At 33.2% G+C, this 17,665-nt stretch overlaps 2 protein-coding genes across 3 annotated transcripts; both read left to right on the top strand.

The window, feature by feature from the left end:
- LOC109344246 (phosphoglycerate mutase-like protein 1) lies at positions 1,210–6,540 on the top strand. The gene is made up of 10 exons (XM_019582929.1): positions 1,210–1,304; positions 1,989–2,056; positions 2,466–2,573; positions 2,856–2,935; positions 3,515–3,677; positions 4,293–4,367; positions 4,498–4,586; positions 5,094–5,213; positions 6,072–6,116; positions 6,193–6,540. The coding sequence occupies exons 2-10, from the start codon at positions 1,991–1,993 to the stop codon at positions 6,296–6,298; spliced, it is 852 nt and encodes a 283-aa protein (XP_019438474.1). The 5' UTR covers positions 1,210–1,304; positions 1,989–1,990; the 3' UTR covers positions 6,299–6,540.
- LOC109344244 (rhamnogalacturonate lyase-like) lies at positions 7,974–16,726 on the top strand. 2 transcript variants are annotated; one of them, XM_019582927.1, is made up of 15 exons: positions 7,974–8,079; positions 8,916–9,037; positions 9,416–9,466; positions 9,722–9,841; positions 9,927–10,046; positions 10,389–10,530; positions 11,417–11,587; positions 11,723–11,887; positions 11,994–12,100; positions 12,779–12,869; positions 13,344–13,485; positions 13,556–13,709; positions 13,976–14,092; positions 16,209–16,332; positions 16,442–16,726. In XM_019582927.1, the coding sequence occupies exons 1-15, from the start codon at positions 8,038–8,040 to the stop codon at positions 16,703–16,705; spliced, it is 1,932 nt and encodes a 643-aa protein (XP_019438472.1). In that variant the 5' UTR covers positions 7,974–8,037; the 3' UTR covers positions 16,706–16,726. The 2 variants fall into 2 exon arrangements, with proteins under 2 accessions (XP_019438472.1, XP_019438471.1); XM_019582926.1 differs by having other exon boundaries at positions 7,976–8,079; positions 16,206–16,332.

Below are 17,665 nucleotides of genomic sequence, written 5' to 3' on the forward strand. Positions count from 1 at the left end.
GTGAGAAACAAAAAAAAACTACTGTTAAGTATATATTAACATTACATTTAAGTATTTGTTCTCTACGTCTAGTATATTTTAATATTCGAAAAATTGAGTTTCTTTTACAAGTTCTTATTTCAGGACACAAGTTCAAATTATGACAATTTCTCATTTTCCCTTCTAATCTTTTTCATAGAAGCTTTGCAAATAAAAAATCTTAGAAAAAATATTTATTGAGATTAAAAGTTTAGAAACATATAATTCAGTCAAGAAATATATCAATTTGAGTAGTTGTACAAATCATTATTGATATACACGACGACACAAGATCAACACTTATTAACTTAAAAAACTTCAATCGAGAACATTTGTAGATCATTCTAGAACAAAGCATCTAGTCCAAATTGGATAGCAAGAAAATTGGAGGCTAAGTTATTGGCACAACCAAACTTAATGGCGTCACAAGCAATCAATTTGAAGGAAGATTTCTTGATTCACACCAATGATAAAGTTGTGTCTAGGGCTTTCAAAAAGGCAAAAAATAAGTCACTAATGGCTCATAGAAGAAATAATATGGTCACAAATATGATTACTTAGAAGAATTATATAAGGGGTAACCCTAGATCAACAAATACAACAAAAACCATTCTTATTCCTAATTCACTACCCTTACTTTAGAAGTCGTTCATATACTGATATACCTTGATGCATGGAAACTAGACTTCAAATTAAAGATGGATGTAGGTCTATAATTAGCTTATATGTATGTTTCTTCAACATCCAATTTTATACTATTATATATGTAGTAGAAATGAGAATTGGAAAATGTTTATACATAAAATAATGTTATTAATAAAATGTTGATCTAATAATGTAAGATTTCATTCAATCTTTAAAAAAAAGTGTAAAGATTAACTTATGAAAGTTATATATTGGAAGAGATAATATTGACAAATCTTTGGATATTTCAAAGAATAATCACTTAATCACATGCTACCATGAAACTATGAATGAAGATCACTTGTCTTACACGACGTCCCACTTCATGTCCCAAACTAATTATAATGCTCTATTTTATTATTTTATTGATTTTAAATTTTTATTTTATACATATTAATATATGTCGATAATGTTGAGGACAAATGATCCTCATCCACAAAATTACGTGAGCATTATCTACCGGACGATATGAACTAACCAACAAAGGCCAAGTGTCACTTGCAATGACCATTAACTCCTCCAAATTTGGAATTCCATATATATTGTTGAATTACAGTTTTATCCTCGTTTTCTCCATATTCTTCGTTTCTCTACTCGATAAGGTAACTCTTCTCTTCTCAACGTCATTTGATAAACAATAAAAATCAATCATCATTAAGGTTGTTTGATAGATTCGCTTCGTAATTATTCAACTTCGATTTCATTTATTTACCATAATTCCCTTATCTATAAGTGATTGTGACAAAATAAGTAGTTAATGTTGATTTTTGCTTAGTTTTTGTTTCAGGGATTTTTCATTTCCGGTTATTGTGTTGGAATGTCTCGTTTTGAATTTATAATAGTTATGAACGTTGTGGAATCGTTCTCTCAGTTTCTACGTTCCTCAGTAACGATTGATGAACATTCTAATTTTTATTAGCTTGTTCTTTTAGTTCTTTAATGTTAATAATAAATTAAATTCCGTAGTTATTCTTGGGAGCGGTTATGTAAATAACATAATTAAGTGCTTATTCGACAATCCTTTTTTAAATAAGCTCAAAAGAATTTCAACTATTTTTATGAGTTATTTCATGAGTTTATTTTTATAAGCTGTTTTCATAAGTGCTACTAAGCTCTCTATGAGCGCCAATTCCAAATGCCCCCTCAGTAGAGTTATTCTATTATTGTCTTGTTGAAGGAGAAAAGATTTGAACCTGCATTTTGCTTTTAAACAATACTGGTTTAGTTGTAAGTCGTAACTTCATCTGTCACAGTTTCCTGCTGATCTTTCTTTCATATTCTTGCAGATATGGATACTGCTGTTGCTGCAGGTCAAAGTCTTTATCCATTGCACCGTTCTAAAACTATTCACCTGGTTTGTGGCAATTTTATTCTTGAAGCGCTTTTGTTTTGTTTTTATTTCCGTATGATATGAACGTTGGTGTTTTCGCATGTAAAGGGATTAAATGTTTCCCCTATGTATATCATGAAGTCCCAAAACTTCACTTTTCTGTGATTTTATATATTGACTTGTTCTACCTACTTGTCTCATTTGGAATGAAATTAAAATATAAAGTTTATACTAAAATGTGATGTTAAAGATGATTGGCAAGGGCATGAAATTTAGTTGATGTGGACCAAATTCATTTAATTTGATTTTTAAGGGTGAAATGGAACACCAGGTAATTACAGGGGTTCATAGCTTGTATTTTGGAGTATAATGTGTTTGATTCATAGCTTACTTGCAACAGTATTAAGGTTTTATCCAAGCTTTTATCCACCAGGTTAGACATGCCCAAGGATTTCACAATGTAGAAGGGGACAAGAATTATGAAGCATACTTGTCTTACGATCTTTTGGATGCAAGCCTAACACCTCTTGGCTGGAAGCAGGTACTTGCTAGTCAAAATTACATGTCATATTTTCAAGTAGGATATATTGTGTTATGTGGAGTTCCTTCTTGAGGTGTTTATAGTTATAAAGAAGATGAATGCTTCATATTTTCTATTGACGTTGGTATTTGTATAGCTTAATTTTTCTTCGCAGAAATGATGAGTCAATGGCTATTTCATTGTAGCATAGATCTCTTTGTAGCTACTTCTTTCCACACCTTTTCCTGGTTAATTTGTTGTTTTTTAAGCATCATTAGGGGAAATTCTGTGGCTGTTTGACAGGTTGATAATCTGCAAGGGCATGTTAAGAGAAGTGGTCTTTCTAAAAGAATTGAACTAGTTATTGTTTCCCCGTTGTTAAGGTATAATTTCATTGTAATTTGAAATTCTCCTATGACTTTTACTAGTCTAATTTTGTCCAGGATCTGTTACTTCTTTAAAAGAAGTGGTCTTTCTAAAAGAATTGAACTAGTTATTGTTTCCCTGTTGTTAAGGTATAATTTCATTGTAATTTGAAATTCTCCTATGACTTTAACTAGTCTAATTTTGTCCAGGATCTGTTACTTCTTTAAACTTTATCTCATTAAAATTGTATAGCAACCTTCAAACATGAGTGCAGCATACCTCTTCACAAATGTTTTCTGATTTGTTCTTATATTCTGAAAAAGGAAGAAAAGCTGGAAATATGTTTTTGTGAACAGTATTCATATATTTTTATATCTTGTTTGGTTCTCCATAATAAGTATTGTTTTTTGGTATGGAGTTTATTCTTTTAATATGCAATGGGAATTATTTCTACGTTGTTTTGTGAAGTTATGCTGGTTTTGTTCAGAATAAATGTCTTACATGTTGCTGAACAAACAAGTGTCTCTTTGTGTGTGTGTTTGTAACTTTGTATGGGGGTTATCATAGTTCAAAGTTCAAATAGCTTAGTATCGCAGGACCATGCAAACAGCAGTTGGAGTCTTTGGTGGTGAAGCAGGCAGTGATGGGATTAATTCAACTCCTTTGATGAATGAAAATGTGGGAGATAGTGGCCGTCTTGCAATTTCTAGTCTGAATTCCCCTCCATTTATAGCAGTAGAGCTTTGCCGAGAGCATTTGGTATGTAATGATTGTTGAATCAATTAATTATGTCCACCATTCCTTTTCTTTATTACATTCCCGTACTTTTATCTGTCTGACTTGGTTTAGGAAATATACCACATAAACTACTTAAAAGCTTCAAGATAACTGTTGGCCATCCTTAATTAGGAAATATACCACATAAACTACTTAAACATAACTGTTGGCCATCTGCCTTGCCATCTTGAAGCTTGCTTTCTAGCTTATTGAATGGTGTCAGGTCATGTCACCCATTTTAATGTCCCCTTGTTTGTTGAATTCACTCAAATCATTATATTAGTTTCTTGACGAGCAACTGTAAGGTCGTACTTGCCGTTTCCAACTTTGGGACATTTATTTTTGTTCCTTCATCTGGTTAGCCTCACACTGTTATATCTATGAATTTCCCAAGTATTGTTAAATAGTGCGAAGTTGATTGATTCATTGTAGGATGAGGCCATGAGATGTTTGTTGGCTCCTTTGTATTGCTTTACGCTGACTGTAGAGATTTTCAAATTGAGCCTCTTAGTATTTTTACTTCCCCTCCTGCTGTTTTAAATTCCATTTAGCATTTATGTCTGATAACTTTGTGCAATGCTTTATTTTTGTATTCAGGGGGTGCATCCTTGTGATAAGAGAAGAAGCATCAATGAGTACCGGAATATGTTTCCAGCAATTGATTTTGCACTGGTAAATGATCTATTTGTTGTCTCATAATATGGCCTAACAGCTACTGGAAGTAATTTTGTCCGGATGCGTTTGTTGCGAGAAGATAATTGAACTTTGGGTTGGTTGGACACATTGTATAACTTATGTTTAGATAGAAAGCGATGAGGACATTTTGTGGAAACCTGACATTAGAGAGAAGAATGAAGAAGTTGCAGCCAGGGGACTGAAATTTTTTGAATGGTTAGTGTGATTAAATAATTTGTTTCATGTTAATGACTATGCATATTTAACAGGAAGAGAAGTTTTAGTAAAGAAAACTTAGGGAGAGACGAATAGTCTTTGATTGTACATTTGTACTGAAGTTAAAGGCCCATATTACCATGATTGATATTTTAGCTGAAAACTTTTTTATTTGGTTGGATCACCTTTATGGTTGACTTTTTGACATTTTGCACATACTATGATAACTTAAAGACATTTAGACTACGCTTGTTCTGACACAATGAGTTTTATTTTTCTAGTGTTCTTTTGTACATGTTTGCTTTAGTCCATTATCCATTACGATTATGTTACAGCCTTCAAATTTTAAGGAGGTAGAACTGTACCACTTTTTTGTTTTCAGTTGGCTGTCACATACCAATTTTTGTAAAATAGGTTATGGACAATTGGTATCTCTAGTGAATATGGCTAGAACCTAGAACCAAAGATCTGACATTTTTCTTTTTTCACATTTCCTTTTTGTTCCAGGTTGTGGACACGTAAAGAGAAGGAGATAGCTGTTGTTACCCACAGCGGTTTTCTGTTTCATACGCTAAGTGCTTTTGGAAATGACTGCCATCCAACTGTGAAGAATGAAATCTGCACACAGTAAGTATTTCTCTGGAATCTGGAGAGATTGCCTTATCTTGTTTATACACATTCAGGTTTAGAGATATATGAAGGAAAGGAAAATCAAAATGCTATTTTTAATGAAATAAATAGGAAATAAAAAAGGAAAAGGATCATGACTTCATCTTATGGTGTTTTATTATAATTCAATCCTAGGCTCGAGCACCTTTTTAATATTTATGTAATTGAGTGTAATATCTATGCACTTCCAGTGTAAAAATATATACACAGTCAATATATCATCTATTATTCACCATTTATCATTTGTATTACTTTATTTTGAGAGTCAATGGTGGATGAAGTAGCGACAGTATATAACACTCATAGACTGACAATGTATACATTTTTGTTTATAAAGAGTGCAATATCTATGCACTATCAGTGTAAAGATATATACACAGTCAATATATCATTTACCATTCATCATTTGTATTACTTTATTTCTAGAGTCTGGTGGATGATGCGGTACATTTTTTTTATGAATTGTGTATCAATGTTAGCTGAATTTTCTGAATCTATCATAGGGTTCATCTGGTAATAATCTTCATTTCACTGCCCTTCTAAAATTTACTCTTTTGCAAAGAAATAAAGTGAAAGAAAAGGAAGTTCATTTGAGGGATGTTCTATTCTTATTTTAACATGTATACAGCACATAATGTAAATGTTCACTATGAAAATTTGGAGGTAAAAAATAATTTGTGTATGAAAAATCCATCCCTGGATCCACTCCCAATTTTGAGAGACTATCAAACTAAACCCCAGTCATTAATTATTTGCATGCCTTACATGTATTAGACTTTCATGTTAATAAAATTCTGAGCTTTTTTTTGTCTACAGCTTTGCAAATTGTGAGCTACGTTCAGTGGTCATCATTGATAGAGGGTAAGCACTTTATTTGTAAAACAATACTTAAATTCAAGCTTATACTGAAATTCACCTTTGACTTATATCATTGCAGTAAGATTGGATCATATGAGTCAAGTACCAACTTTCCTGGCAAAATTCCTGATGGCCTTGACCTTCCTAGTGATGTTGCTGATGAGAAGCTTTCAGAGACTGATTGAGAAGTAAATAATTTCCTTTGTGATATCTAGTAACCTGTTAAATGAATAAATGTTCTTCTTTTATATGATTTCTTAATTGACTTTATAGGTAAGGTTCATGTATTCTTTTCCCCCAACCTTAACATGCTAAACAGAACTAGGTGACAACATTTTAGGATTGAAAGATGGATGATGACAATGATTACTCCATTTTTGGTTTGTTTTGTGGCAATCAATTTTTGGAAAACATAAATCATTTTCTTTTTCATACTTCTCATGGTATATTTTTACCTCAGCTCTTCTTTCACCATTGTGAAAGTTTAACTTTGATCATGGCCCAAAAGCAACTAAGGTCTCATCCATGGCAAAATTTTGTTTGAGATCAATGATTAACAAAAACTGTTTTATTTTTGCACTTTTTAACAAGGTAAAATTATTAAGTTTCTACCACACATTTTATGGTATTCAATGAGGTGGACCGAGATCCTCTTCAGTACTAAAGGGTCTAATACTAAAATGCTTTCAGAAACTGTATGATAAAGTATTAATAGTATCTAAATGAGTAATAGGAAAATATTTATTCTATGTAAGGAAATTATTGATCTTCACTTTGGATGATCCAGGACGGTATGGGAGGAAGATGGGAGAGTTAGAGGGGTTTGAAGGAAGAGTAGACAATCAAATTTTTTCCAACAGAAAAAACAATATAGATAATTCCCCTATATGTGTTCGATGTTATTTGTTCCTAAAATTTGAAAAATATGTTAAATTTATGTTAGACAATGGACAATTAGTGAATATCATAAAATTTGTAGAATTTTTATGATATGGATTAAAGATATAACAATGTTAATGTTAGGTTGTTGTACATGAGTAACACTCTATATTGTCTCAGTATGGACAATCATTTATCTTAGAAAATATTAGTTGTTTATCGATACAAAAAGTACTCTCATTTAAATATTAATACATCGTACAATAACGAACTATTTTTTATAACCAAGTGTTTTACTAGAATAAAATAATATTGGTATTATATTATCCAATAGTTATATATTATCAATGTAAAAATTTATACAAGTAAGTATACTATCAACTATTCATGTTTATTTTTTGAAGAGTTAATAATAAAAAAATATAAATAATAGATAATATAATAACATTATATTAAATTCATACATTACACCTTAAAACAAGTGCATACATCATTTTCTCCTCATTTATTCATGGAAATGGAGTATCTCCTCGTATAAGGAAATAAGTTATCTCATTCTGTCAGTGAAATCATGACATGTGTCATATTTCATCATTTTGTATAAAAATATTTTTAATAATAAATAAAATAGCATACATGTCACATTTTTACTGACTAGAGGAGATAAGTTATATCATAATATTAGTAGATACATTATTCTCTTTATATGCATGAAAAAACTCTTCCTTGGGCGCCTTTTTGAGACTTATGCATATTAATCGCTCAGCTCTCTCTATCGCTAAAACATATAAATTGTGGGTCCATTTATATTTGGACTTTGATATTTTTCATACAGTAACACTTCCCAATCACTAAACTAACCCTATTCATTGTTTAATCACTTAATTCGAAATTTAAAAAGCTTACCTTACATAATTACACGTTATCTGTAACACATGAAACTGAGTTTGGAACACTGTTACTACATTTCATTCATTCCATTTTAGATCCCTTTCTTTTGTGACCAATCTTAGTTGAAACAGAACAAAAACAAAAACAATTCGTCATGTCTGCCCCAGGAGTACGGTTACATATTCAAGGTCACTATGTAAGTTTATGCGTTCGATTTCACCCTTCATTCTTCTAATTTACTACTTTTTCATTGTATTATGATTAAAGTGAGTGGTATAGAAGATTTAAGTTCTTTATGGTCTAAGTCAAGTTGTTTTGTCCCTTATTCCATGTACCTTGGATTTTGAGTAATAGAATAAAGTGTTACGTTTACTCATTAACCTTCTCCCTACCAAGTATTTTTAATACTATTATAAAAAATCTTTCTACAATTCATTCCAGGGTCCGGTTACGAGTTGGTTTTTTGATCGAAATGGAAGAGTTTGTTTGCGAGATAAGTATTGGAGGCTAGGAATGGAAAGAACAAACTTCAGAGTCATTTATCAGTGTATTTTATGGCTCTCACTCCAAAACCAACTCACAAATAGATAGTGCTTGTTTGCGAGTTGGTTTTCAAAGGAAAAAAAGAGAAATGAAAGGCTTGAGAGTCATCTTATAAAGTGTATTTCATGTCTCTGAAGCCTATCCCTTCTATCCATCTTATAAAGTGTATTTCATGTCTTTGAAGAAAATATTTAATGAAAATATATATTAGTCAATATCTTGGGAATATATAAACACCTCATACCTTAGGAAGAGTTACAGTGTTAGGAAGATTTACAGGAACAGTTAGAATTGTTTTATAAAATTACATACCCAAATGAACTGGTTGGTCCCACCTGTACTTCAATCATTGTAAATGTGGAAAAGACAGTGCAGAAAGTTTGGTTTCATCTGATATAACCTTTAGCAAAATGAAAGTCATGTGTTGGTACAGTTTGTGGGTTATGTTTTTTGTTTCCTGTACTTATTTTAGCTAATTGGTATGTGCAGGTGGTGATGGATAATGGCATACTTCAAGTTACACTGTCAAATCCAGATGGAATCATTACCGGGATACGATATAATGGCGTTGACAATTTGCTTGAAGTTCTTAATAAGGAGACTAATAGAGGGTAATTGGTTCTAGCATGTACTAATTTCATTTGAATCCTCTCTTTCATTTATCTTGTTCTGGGATGGACTGAATAGAGTAGTAGCCATTCTCTTGAAAATGTAATGCTTCAATGAACTTGGAACTAGTTAAGAATTCAATCTGATGAGTGGCAGTATATAATTGGCATTTTTTTCAATGTACAAAAGTAAAAGTGAACACTAGATATTATAGTGAATATGCTTGAAAAATCAAATTTGATTTGCCTTGTGGAGGACAGTGTGTTCTACATCTTAGCATTAAGCAAGGAAAATAAATTTTCTTACTGATTGCGAATAAATCAGGCAGCTCACACTTTTTCAGGCTGGAAGCTGATTCTGTCTTTTGATTGGATGTTTAGGTACTGGGATCTTATGTGGAGTGCACCAGGGAGCAAAGGACTCTTTGACGTGTATGACGATACTACCTTCTTTTGCAACTGCATTGAGTCCTTTATATTATTGCACCAAGTATATTCAAATATATCCACTGATTAGAGTTCAAAATTAGAATTGGAGTGTTTTTACGTTACACCTGAGATGGGTTATAGACTGGTTCTCAAACCCCTCTATTTTGTTTATAAGTTCTTTTTGCAATCTCATTAGTTCAGTTATAGCTTTGAGGATAATGTTTAAAGTAAATATGAACTGAAAATGTTATTGTCCAGGATTAAGGGAACATGTTTTCAAGTTATAGTTCAAAATGAGGAACAGGTGGAGATTTCATTCACAAGAATGTGGGATCCTTCTCTTGAGGGAATGCTTGTCCCCTTAAATATTGACAAAAGGTCCTTGCTCAAATTTTGTTTATCATGATGGGTAATTTTTGAAATGCTACCTGATGGGTTAATACTTGTGGGTGGTTAATTTCAGATTTGTAATGCTCCGGGGTTCATCAGGCTTCTACTCCTATGGAATTTATGAGCACTTAAGTGGATGGCCAGATTTTGAAATGAGTGAAACAAGGATCACTTTCAAGCTTAGAAAAGACAAGTAAATTTACCAATATTTTATGAGTATGTGTATTGTTTAAACTAAAAATTCGATGCCTCTGTATGTGTTTCATTATTGTTTCACTTGTTTTCCATATTTTTATATTTAATAAGATTTTGTTGCTGAAAAAGATAATTGCTAAATATTTTTCTAGCATTTATAGATAATTTTGCAATTCCAAATACCACTTTACTACAGAAATTTTGGGGTGAAAGTAATACAAACATTATCTTCTTGAATTTTGTTCATGTGCATTCAGAACAATAGAAGAGACTGTCCTAGAAAACAACAGGCAGTCCTTTTATTTTAGATATTCATCCTCTTTAACAATCAAGTATATAGGTTTCAATACATGGCTATGGCAGACAATAGGCGAGGGATTATGCCTTTTCCAGAGGACCGGTTACCAGGAAGAGGCCAAGCCTTGGCCTACCAAGAAGCTGTCCTACTAACCAATCCCAAGAATCCAAATCTGAAAGGCGAGGTACTAGTTACACATGTTTCTATAGCATAACTTTGATCTCCTAAAAGCTACCAATTGTATCTTTCCTTAGTAGGCATGTTTGATTTTACTACGTCAGCAATAAATGTTTGAAATGAAGAATTGATTCTTCAGTGTTCAAGTTTTTTTAGTTTTTATTACGTATGTTTGGAGAGTTGAAACCAAAATGTCTGTTACTTCTTCAAACAGCTTGAACATCAGTTCAGCCCCAGAATTATATTTACCTATTTGTTACCTTGTTTTAAAACTTTGTACTTAGTTAGATTATTTAAATTCACTTTACTTTTCTGTGGTTTGGACAATATCACTTTGCTGGCATGTGGTTTCAACTTTGTGACATTGCCTCACTGAGTTTCATTAACATAGTTGTTACCTTGTGCCTTTTTTGACCTTATCAAATTAGAGTGCTTAGTCATGATATAATCCTTTAAAGGAGTGCGTGACCAATTTGCACACATAAAGGCATGTCTATAAACAAGGAGAACAATATTTTTAACAGAATAAGGAATCTTTAATAGATATTTTGTAAATTCCCTCAGTTAAAGTTATGATTCTGTAGTCCAAGTTAATGGAGCCACAAAGGGGCAAACTGTATTCATTCAGATAAATACTTCCATCTTTCAATCATAAAACAATTCTTCCAAAATCAATTCTTTCACAAGTATTTGGTTTAAACTACGTTTTATTAAAAAATAGTTATTCAATGTACTAACACACAAATTAGTTGGTGGACCTCTCAAGTTTTGAGTAACCGATAAGATAGATTTTCATGTGGCTAGTTGAAAACATGATATGGACGACTTCGTTTGCATAGGTTTAGTGTGTATAACATGTTACATTGTTTTTCTATTTCTTTTTTTATTCATAGGTGGATGACAAGTATCAGTATTCATGTATAAACAAAGATAACCAAGTACATGGGTGGATATCTGAAAATCCTCCAGTGGGATTCTGGCAGATCACACCTAGTGATGAGTTTCGTTCTGGTGGACCCCTCAAACAGAATTTGACCTCACATGTAGGCCCCACCACACTTGCTGTAAGTGAACGAATTTAAACTGTGATGACAGTTTCTCTGCATTGCTTGCATACTGACTGTTACCACAAGCTTAGATCATTTGACATGATTATTATCTCTTTTAATATAACATGTTTATTAAATTGGCATTAATAGATATTTCTTAGCGGTCACTATGCTGGACAAGATTTGGTGCCCAAATTTAGAGGTGGTGAGCCATGGAAGAAGGTTTTTGGACCTGTATACATTTATCTAAATTCTGGATCGACACGTGACAAATCTGACATTAACCTTTACCTGTGGGAGGATGCAAAAAGACAGGTTTGCCAGATTTCTTCTACTTTGTTGTTAGGACTTAGGAGGTACATGATATGGTATAGTTGGATGCTGAAGATGTAATAAAAGACTGATTTGAATTGACATTCAGATGAAGAATGAAGTTGAAAAGTGGCCATATTTTTTCCCAGCTTCAGAGGATTTTTTAAAGGCAGATCAACGAGGCAACGTCAGTGGCAGACTACATGTTTTAGACAGGCAAGCATGCAAGATACTCATAGTTTGTTGTATCTTGTTATGGCAGAACTTCTTGAGGTTTTTATTTCGATTATTAGATGAGTATCTTGTTATACTGGTGCTTGCAATACAAGCATAGTTTTCCAAAATATATTTGCTATTTTTCAAGGTTATTGCTAATTGCTATGATTTTTTTATTAGTCTTTTCATTATTTTTGTAATAAAAGTGCAACCTGGTGCTATGCCATTTTTTTGGGTGATATGCAAAAAGGTATAGGTTGAATGCCTTTTTTAATATATATATATATGTATGTATGCCAAGTTGAGTGTGTTAAGGTTCCATTTCTAAACCAATCAGCAATGAGAGAAGTAGTGCAACATGTATTTAAATCATTCTTGAAACAATGAAATAGTCAATGTGAGACTTTTTCCAACACGCCCCCTCCACTGAAGCCTGCCAGACCAGGTCATGCGTTACCTTTAACCCATGACTAAAGGGTATCTTTTGGCTCATGACAACGAGAGAGAAGTTGAGTTTTGGCTCTGATACCATGTTAAGGTTCTATCTCAAAGCCAATTGGTTTTGAGATTAAACCTTAATAGAGTGATGAATCAGTTGCTGAACAGCAGTAAGACTCTGGTTCTTTATTTCTTATTATATTGTCAAGCCGAGTGAACTATTCTAATTATTGTATCCAGGTACATCAGCACAGACTTAATATCAGCAAATGGTGCTTATGTTGGTCTGGCTCCACCAGGAGATGTAGGGTCATGGCAAAGAGAATGCAAGGTGTTTTTCCTCACGCATTGAAACCTAATATTTTAGTTGCATGAGCAGTACACTTTCGAATTTTGTGCTTCAATTGTCATTTTTTTCTTTTAAATCTCATTTGGTGTGAGGATGGAGCTGTCGAACTCTTCACTATTCTCTGAGAATAGGTTCCTTTATTTAAAGGCTAAGTTTAAGTTGGAAGCTGTTCCTTACTGTATCTCTTTGACAATATGATTTGCCATTTTGAATTTAAAACAACTTAAAGTTGAAGGCTTCAATCTAATAAGTGCCAATCTGACTCTCTAACAGATCAAGGTGATTTCTCAAACTATACCAAACATAATCAAGGTTCTAAGAAAAAATAGTTATAGTAATGTTACCTTCATGGAGTAGTTCCTCGTTTTTATTTCAGGAAAGATGATCACAAGAATGCTACTGTGGGTGCCCAAAAGAACTCTCCTAGATGCTTATTTAACTTTTACTTTCTACCAGGACTATCAATTCTGGACCATAGCAGATGAGAATGGATTTTTTACGATTAGCAATATACGTCCAGGCGACTATAACTTATATGCCTGGTTTCCTGGTTTTGTCGGGGACTACAAACTTGATGATTTAATGAAGATAACCTCAGGTTCCATAACTTGGTCAAGTTGAAATCATTTGTCATGCAAAAATGTATGCTTACTAAACAAGCAATGCAGGTTCTTTTATTGAATTGGGTGGACTTGTGTATGAGCCTCCAAGGGATGGTCCCACATTGTGGGAAATAGGTATTCCTGATAGATCCGCTGCTGAGTTTTATGTTCCTGATCCCGATCCACAATATATTAATAGGCTTATCAAACATTCAGACAGGTTAGCTTTGTTATGTATCATTAGGGGCATATTTCTGTGATATTTTTAGTCTTCACATTGAGTGGTCAACTTTTCTTTTCTGCTTGTCCTTATATTGTTAAAGAGGATTTTGTTTAATTTTGAATCTATCCTACATATTATAGCATGAAATATTGGAGCCCTCTACCAACTATGCATTTACCCCTTTTATGTGTGATGAAAATATTTCCTTGAGATATAAATTGTTATTTGTTCTTAGGTCTTACTTTTTTCCTCTCAACTTGTAGGTTCCGGCAGTATGGATTGTGGAGTAGGTATGCAGAATTGTATCCTGATGCAGATTTGGTTTACACAATTGGTGTCAGTGATTACACAAAGGATTGGTTTTTTGCACAGGTTCCCAGGTCTGTTTGATGGAATATTAATTATTTTGTATAACACAATGACAAAAGAGGGGAAAATGAAAGTTTAGAGTGAATAGTCATAGTTCTGAAATGGTTGTTTCTACAATCAGCAAGTTGTGGTATTTATATACACATACTAATAAATACACCTGATAATTACAAGACAATTAAGATAGCATCTTCCTAGATACATGAATGACACACTCCCTATATGTACATGAATCTACTAATGCATGAAGCTAATTAATGCTTAATTGTTCATGAATATTCATTATTTCGAACTCACCCCCTCAAACTGGTGATTGGATATCAATCATTCCCAGCTTGCAAGTAAGGTCTTGAAAATTATATGTAGGAACTCCTTTAGTTAAGACATCTGCTAGTTCATGGCTAGAAGGTACATATGATGCAATAAGCAGTCCACTATGAAGTTTCTCTTCTATATGCTCGGTCCTATCATGCTGCACAGGATTGTGAGCTATACTAAGGGTTGGCTTGTTATTACAAAACAACTTCATTGAGACTTTATGCTTGATCTTGAGATCGTCTAAAATGATTTTCATCTACAAAAATTCACAAATTCCGTGGACCGTATGATACAATTCCCTATGAGCCTTTGATACCATTCTTGCTTTGTACCTGTCTAGAGTACCATCAGGCTAGAACTTCACAGTGTAAATCCATCTGCACCCCAATGATCTCTTTTCCTCCAGTCTCTCACCTATTTTCCATGTTCTCATCTCCTCATTCATAGCTTGAATCCAATTCTTATTCATTACTGCTTATTGTACTGATTTCGGGATTCTAATAGAATCAGTGGCTGCAATGAAACTCTGGTGCTGCAAAGAAAGGTGTTTAGAGGAGACAAAATGAGAAATAAGGTACTTGGTACCGAGACTTCTTTCCTTTTCTCAAGGCAATAGGCAAGTCGTCCTAGGAATGGATTCAAAATTAATAGTATTGGTGTTTGTACTTACAAACAGCCTAGACGCTTGGAGTAGAGGTTGGACCAGTTTGGGTTTCTTTTTCCTTTGGTACACCATTTTTGGTGAGCTGGCTTTAGTTCGAGTAACTATTTTAGGTGTGACTAGCAGAAGTTACTAGCTCTTGCGTATCAAGGTACACATTAGAAGGTGGAAGTAATGGAAAATGACCAGGATAAGAAGTCTTAGCTTCTGACTCAGTGTAGGAAGTCTCAGGTTATGATTTATTAGTCATCTCCCCCTGAAGTTGAGAAGTAAAGAAAGATTGGTCTTCCTGAAAAGTAACATCTTTGGAAACAAAGAATTGGCGACTTCAAGAGTGATAACACTTATACCCTTTCTTATCTGGAGCATAACCAATGAAAATGCATTTATAGTCTAGTTTGTCCCAATGCTGAAGATGCACTTGCACAGAAACAACACAACCAAGAACATAGATACAAGACTTTGCGTACTAGGAATTGAGGGGAAAATGTTTTCATGACATGAAGAAGGCTACCACAATCAATAAATGACAAACCATTTTGCACCAAAAAATGTTAGGAATGGGTGCAGGACCCCAAACATCAAAATGGATAAGAGAAAATTGTTGGTGACTTTATTACCTCTGGGAGGGAAACTTACCCGGCGGTGTTTGGAAAATTGACAAACATCACATTTGAAGGATTCAACAGATACATAGTTTGGAAAATTGACAGACATCACTTTTTTTTTGTATGTGGCTGCCCCTCCCAATAAGGTCACTCCCAAGAATCGAACCCCTAACCTTTTGGTTATCTTAGGAATCTAGCAAAAGTTTATACCACTAGACCAACACCTTATTGGTATTCAACAGATTCATTTAAAAACAGAGAAAGAAACATGGGCTTCAATAAAGTAAAAGGAGTGCCAAGACTTTTATGATGACAACAAAGTTGCAACTTCTAACTGGTTCCACCTGAATTTTGCATCTCAAATAGTACAACCTCTTTGTTCCTTAGCAACCCCAATCATCCTCCCGGTGATAAAACCCTGAAAAACACAATTTGGTTTTGGCCGTGCCTGGTCCTTACTTCGACTATAATAGTTGCATTTCTTTCAAGTTTTACATTACATAATATTGTACTAATTTTTCAAGCGTGTAACTGCAGAAGAAGAGAGGATAACACTTATCATGGAACAACTTGGCAAATCAAGTTTGAACTCAGTAGTGTGGATAAGGGAAGTACATATAAACTGAGAGTTGCAATTGCATCTGCAACATTAGCTGAATTGCAGGTAAACTCCCTAGCCTTTTACCTCTGTCAAACACACACATTGTACCTTGTTGGATTAACTGCTTCACCTTTTAAAGTTTAGTGCTGAACTGTATGCATTGTCTTTGAAGATTCGAGTAAATGATCCGAATGCAAGGCGCCCGATATTTACGACTGGATTAATAGGAAGGGATAACTCAATTGCTAGACATGGAGTTCATGGAATATATTGGTTTTACAATGTGAATATACCAGGTTCTGTTCTTATTGATGGCACAAATACTTTATATTTCACACAACCAAGGAACCAGAGTCCCTTCCAAGGTATAATGTATGATTATATTCGTTTGGAAGGCCCACCTTGTCTCAAAGAAGAAGAACTTCAAGTTAAATAAATGGTACACAATAGTAATGTATTCTCTTCATATTTGAATGTATTTGTTGGGGAACATTACCTATCTTTCTTTTTCTTATCTGTAATTTATTGTTGCCTTCTGTTTTTGGGATTTGATATGTATTAAACATTGCTTTACACATGATAAATAAATTGATTGATACTTTGTGTTTATTGTCTAGGTTAGACATTTAGTTCATCCACCATCACTCATGAAACATGAGATTGAATATTTGCTTTGGAGCAATTCTATATTGAATCCAGATCCTCTCAGATACCTTCCAGTACCGGATGGGATGATGACACGTCTTTTAAAAAAATTAATGTTATAGATTTAAAATTATTTTTAAATAAATAAATCTTTAAATTTATTATAGTTTCACTTTCCAATAATGCAGGATTCAAACTCATTCTATATACCACCAAAAACTATTACTCATACTTATTTACAACATTTGCACTAACATTATATATTGTTTTCTCGTTTGTTATTGTGTAACACTTGTTTTACCGGAGATGATCCTTACTATGACCCATAAAAAAACATTTGGTGGGTAGTAGTGAGGAACTGAGGATTATCAACCATACATGGTGAACTTTCTTCAATACTACACTTACCCCTTCAGAATTAGTTAAGCTAAAAATATGAATTAATTATAATCATCATAAACCAGGGGCATTTTTTCCTCTGTTCATTCCAAATCATCTTTCCAACCTAATCAATTTCATATTTACCTTCAGAACATGAAAAACAACTTTTGCATGTTTAATTATCATTTAACAACTTGGTGAACTATAACAATAATATTGTAATTGGCCTTCTGGCCTGGTTTCTAGATACATTCTAATTAAATAAGAAGTCAATTCTAATGAAAAAAAGTAGCTTAGATTTATAAATTAACTTTTCATGTCTAATAGTATCAAAAAATACCATATGTTAAAAACCTGATTTTGATATTAC

This window comes from Lupinus angustifolius, chromosome LG03 (assembly GCF_001865875.1).
Source record: "Lupinus angustifolius cultivar Tanjil chromosome LG03, LupAngTanjil_v1.0, whole genome shotgun sequence".
Classification (NCBI taxonomy): Eukaryota; Viridiplantae; Streptophyta; class Magnoliopsida; order Fabales; family Fabaceae; genus Lupinus; species Lupinus angustifolius.

Excerpts from the sequence above, each read along its gene's own strand:
- LOC109344246 (XM_019582929.1), top strand. The coding sequence starts at position 1,991 with ATGGATACTGCTGTTGCTGCAGGTCAAAGTCTTTATCCATTGCACCGT. Across the intron at positions 2,574-2,855 it reads CACCTCTTGGCTGGAAGCAG|GTTGATAATCTGCAAGGGCA; the intron begins GTACTTGCTAGT and ends GCTGTTTGACAG. Across the intron at positions 3,678-4,292 it reads AGCTTTGCCGAGAGCATTTG|GGGGTGCATCCTTGTGATAA; the intron begins GTATGTAATGAT and ends TTTTGTATTCAG.
- LOC109344244 (XM_019582926.1), top strand. The coding sequence starts at position 8,038 with ATGTCTGCCCCAGGAGTACGGTTACATATTCAAGGTCACTAT. Across the intron at positions 9,467-9,721 it reads AGCAAAGGACTCTTTGACGT|GATTAAGGGAACATGTTTTC; the intron begins GTATGACGATAC and ends GTTATTGTCCAG. Across the intron at positions 11,588-11,722 it reads TAGGCCCCACCACACTTGCT|ATATTTCTTAGCGGTCACTA; the intron begins GTAAGTGAACGA and ends TGGCATTAATAG.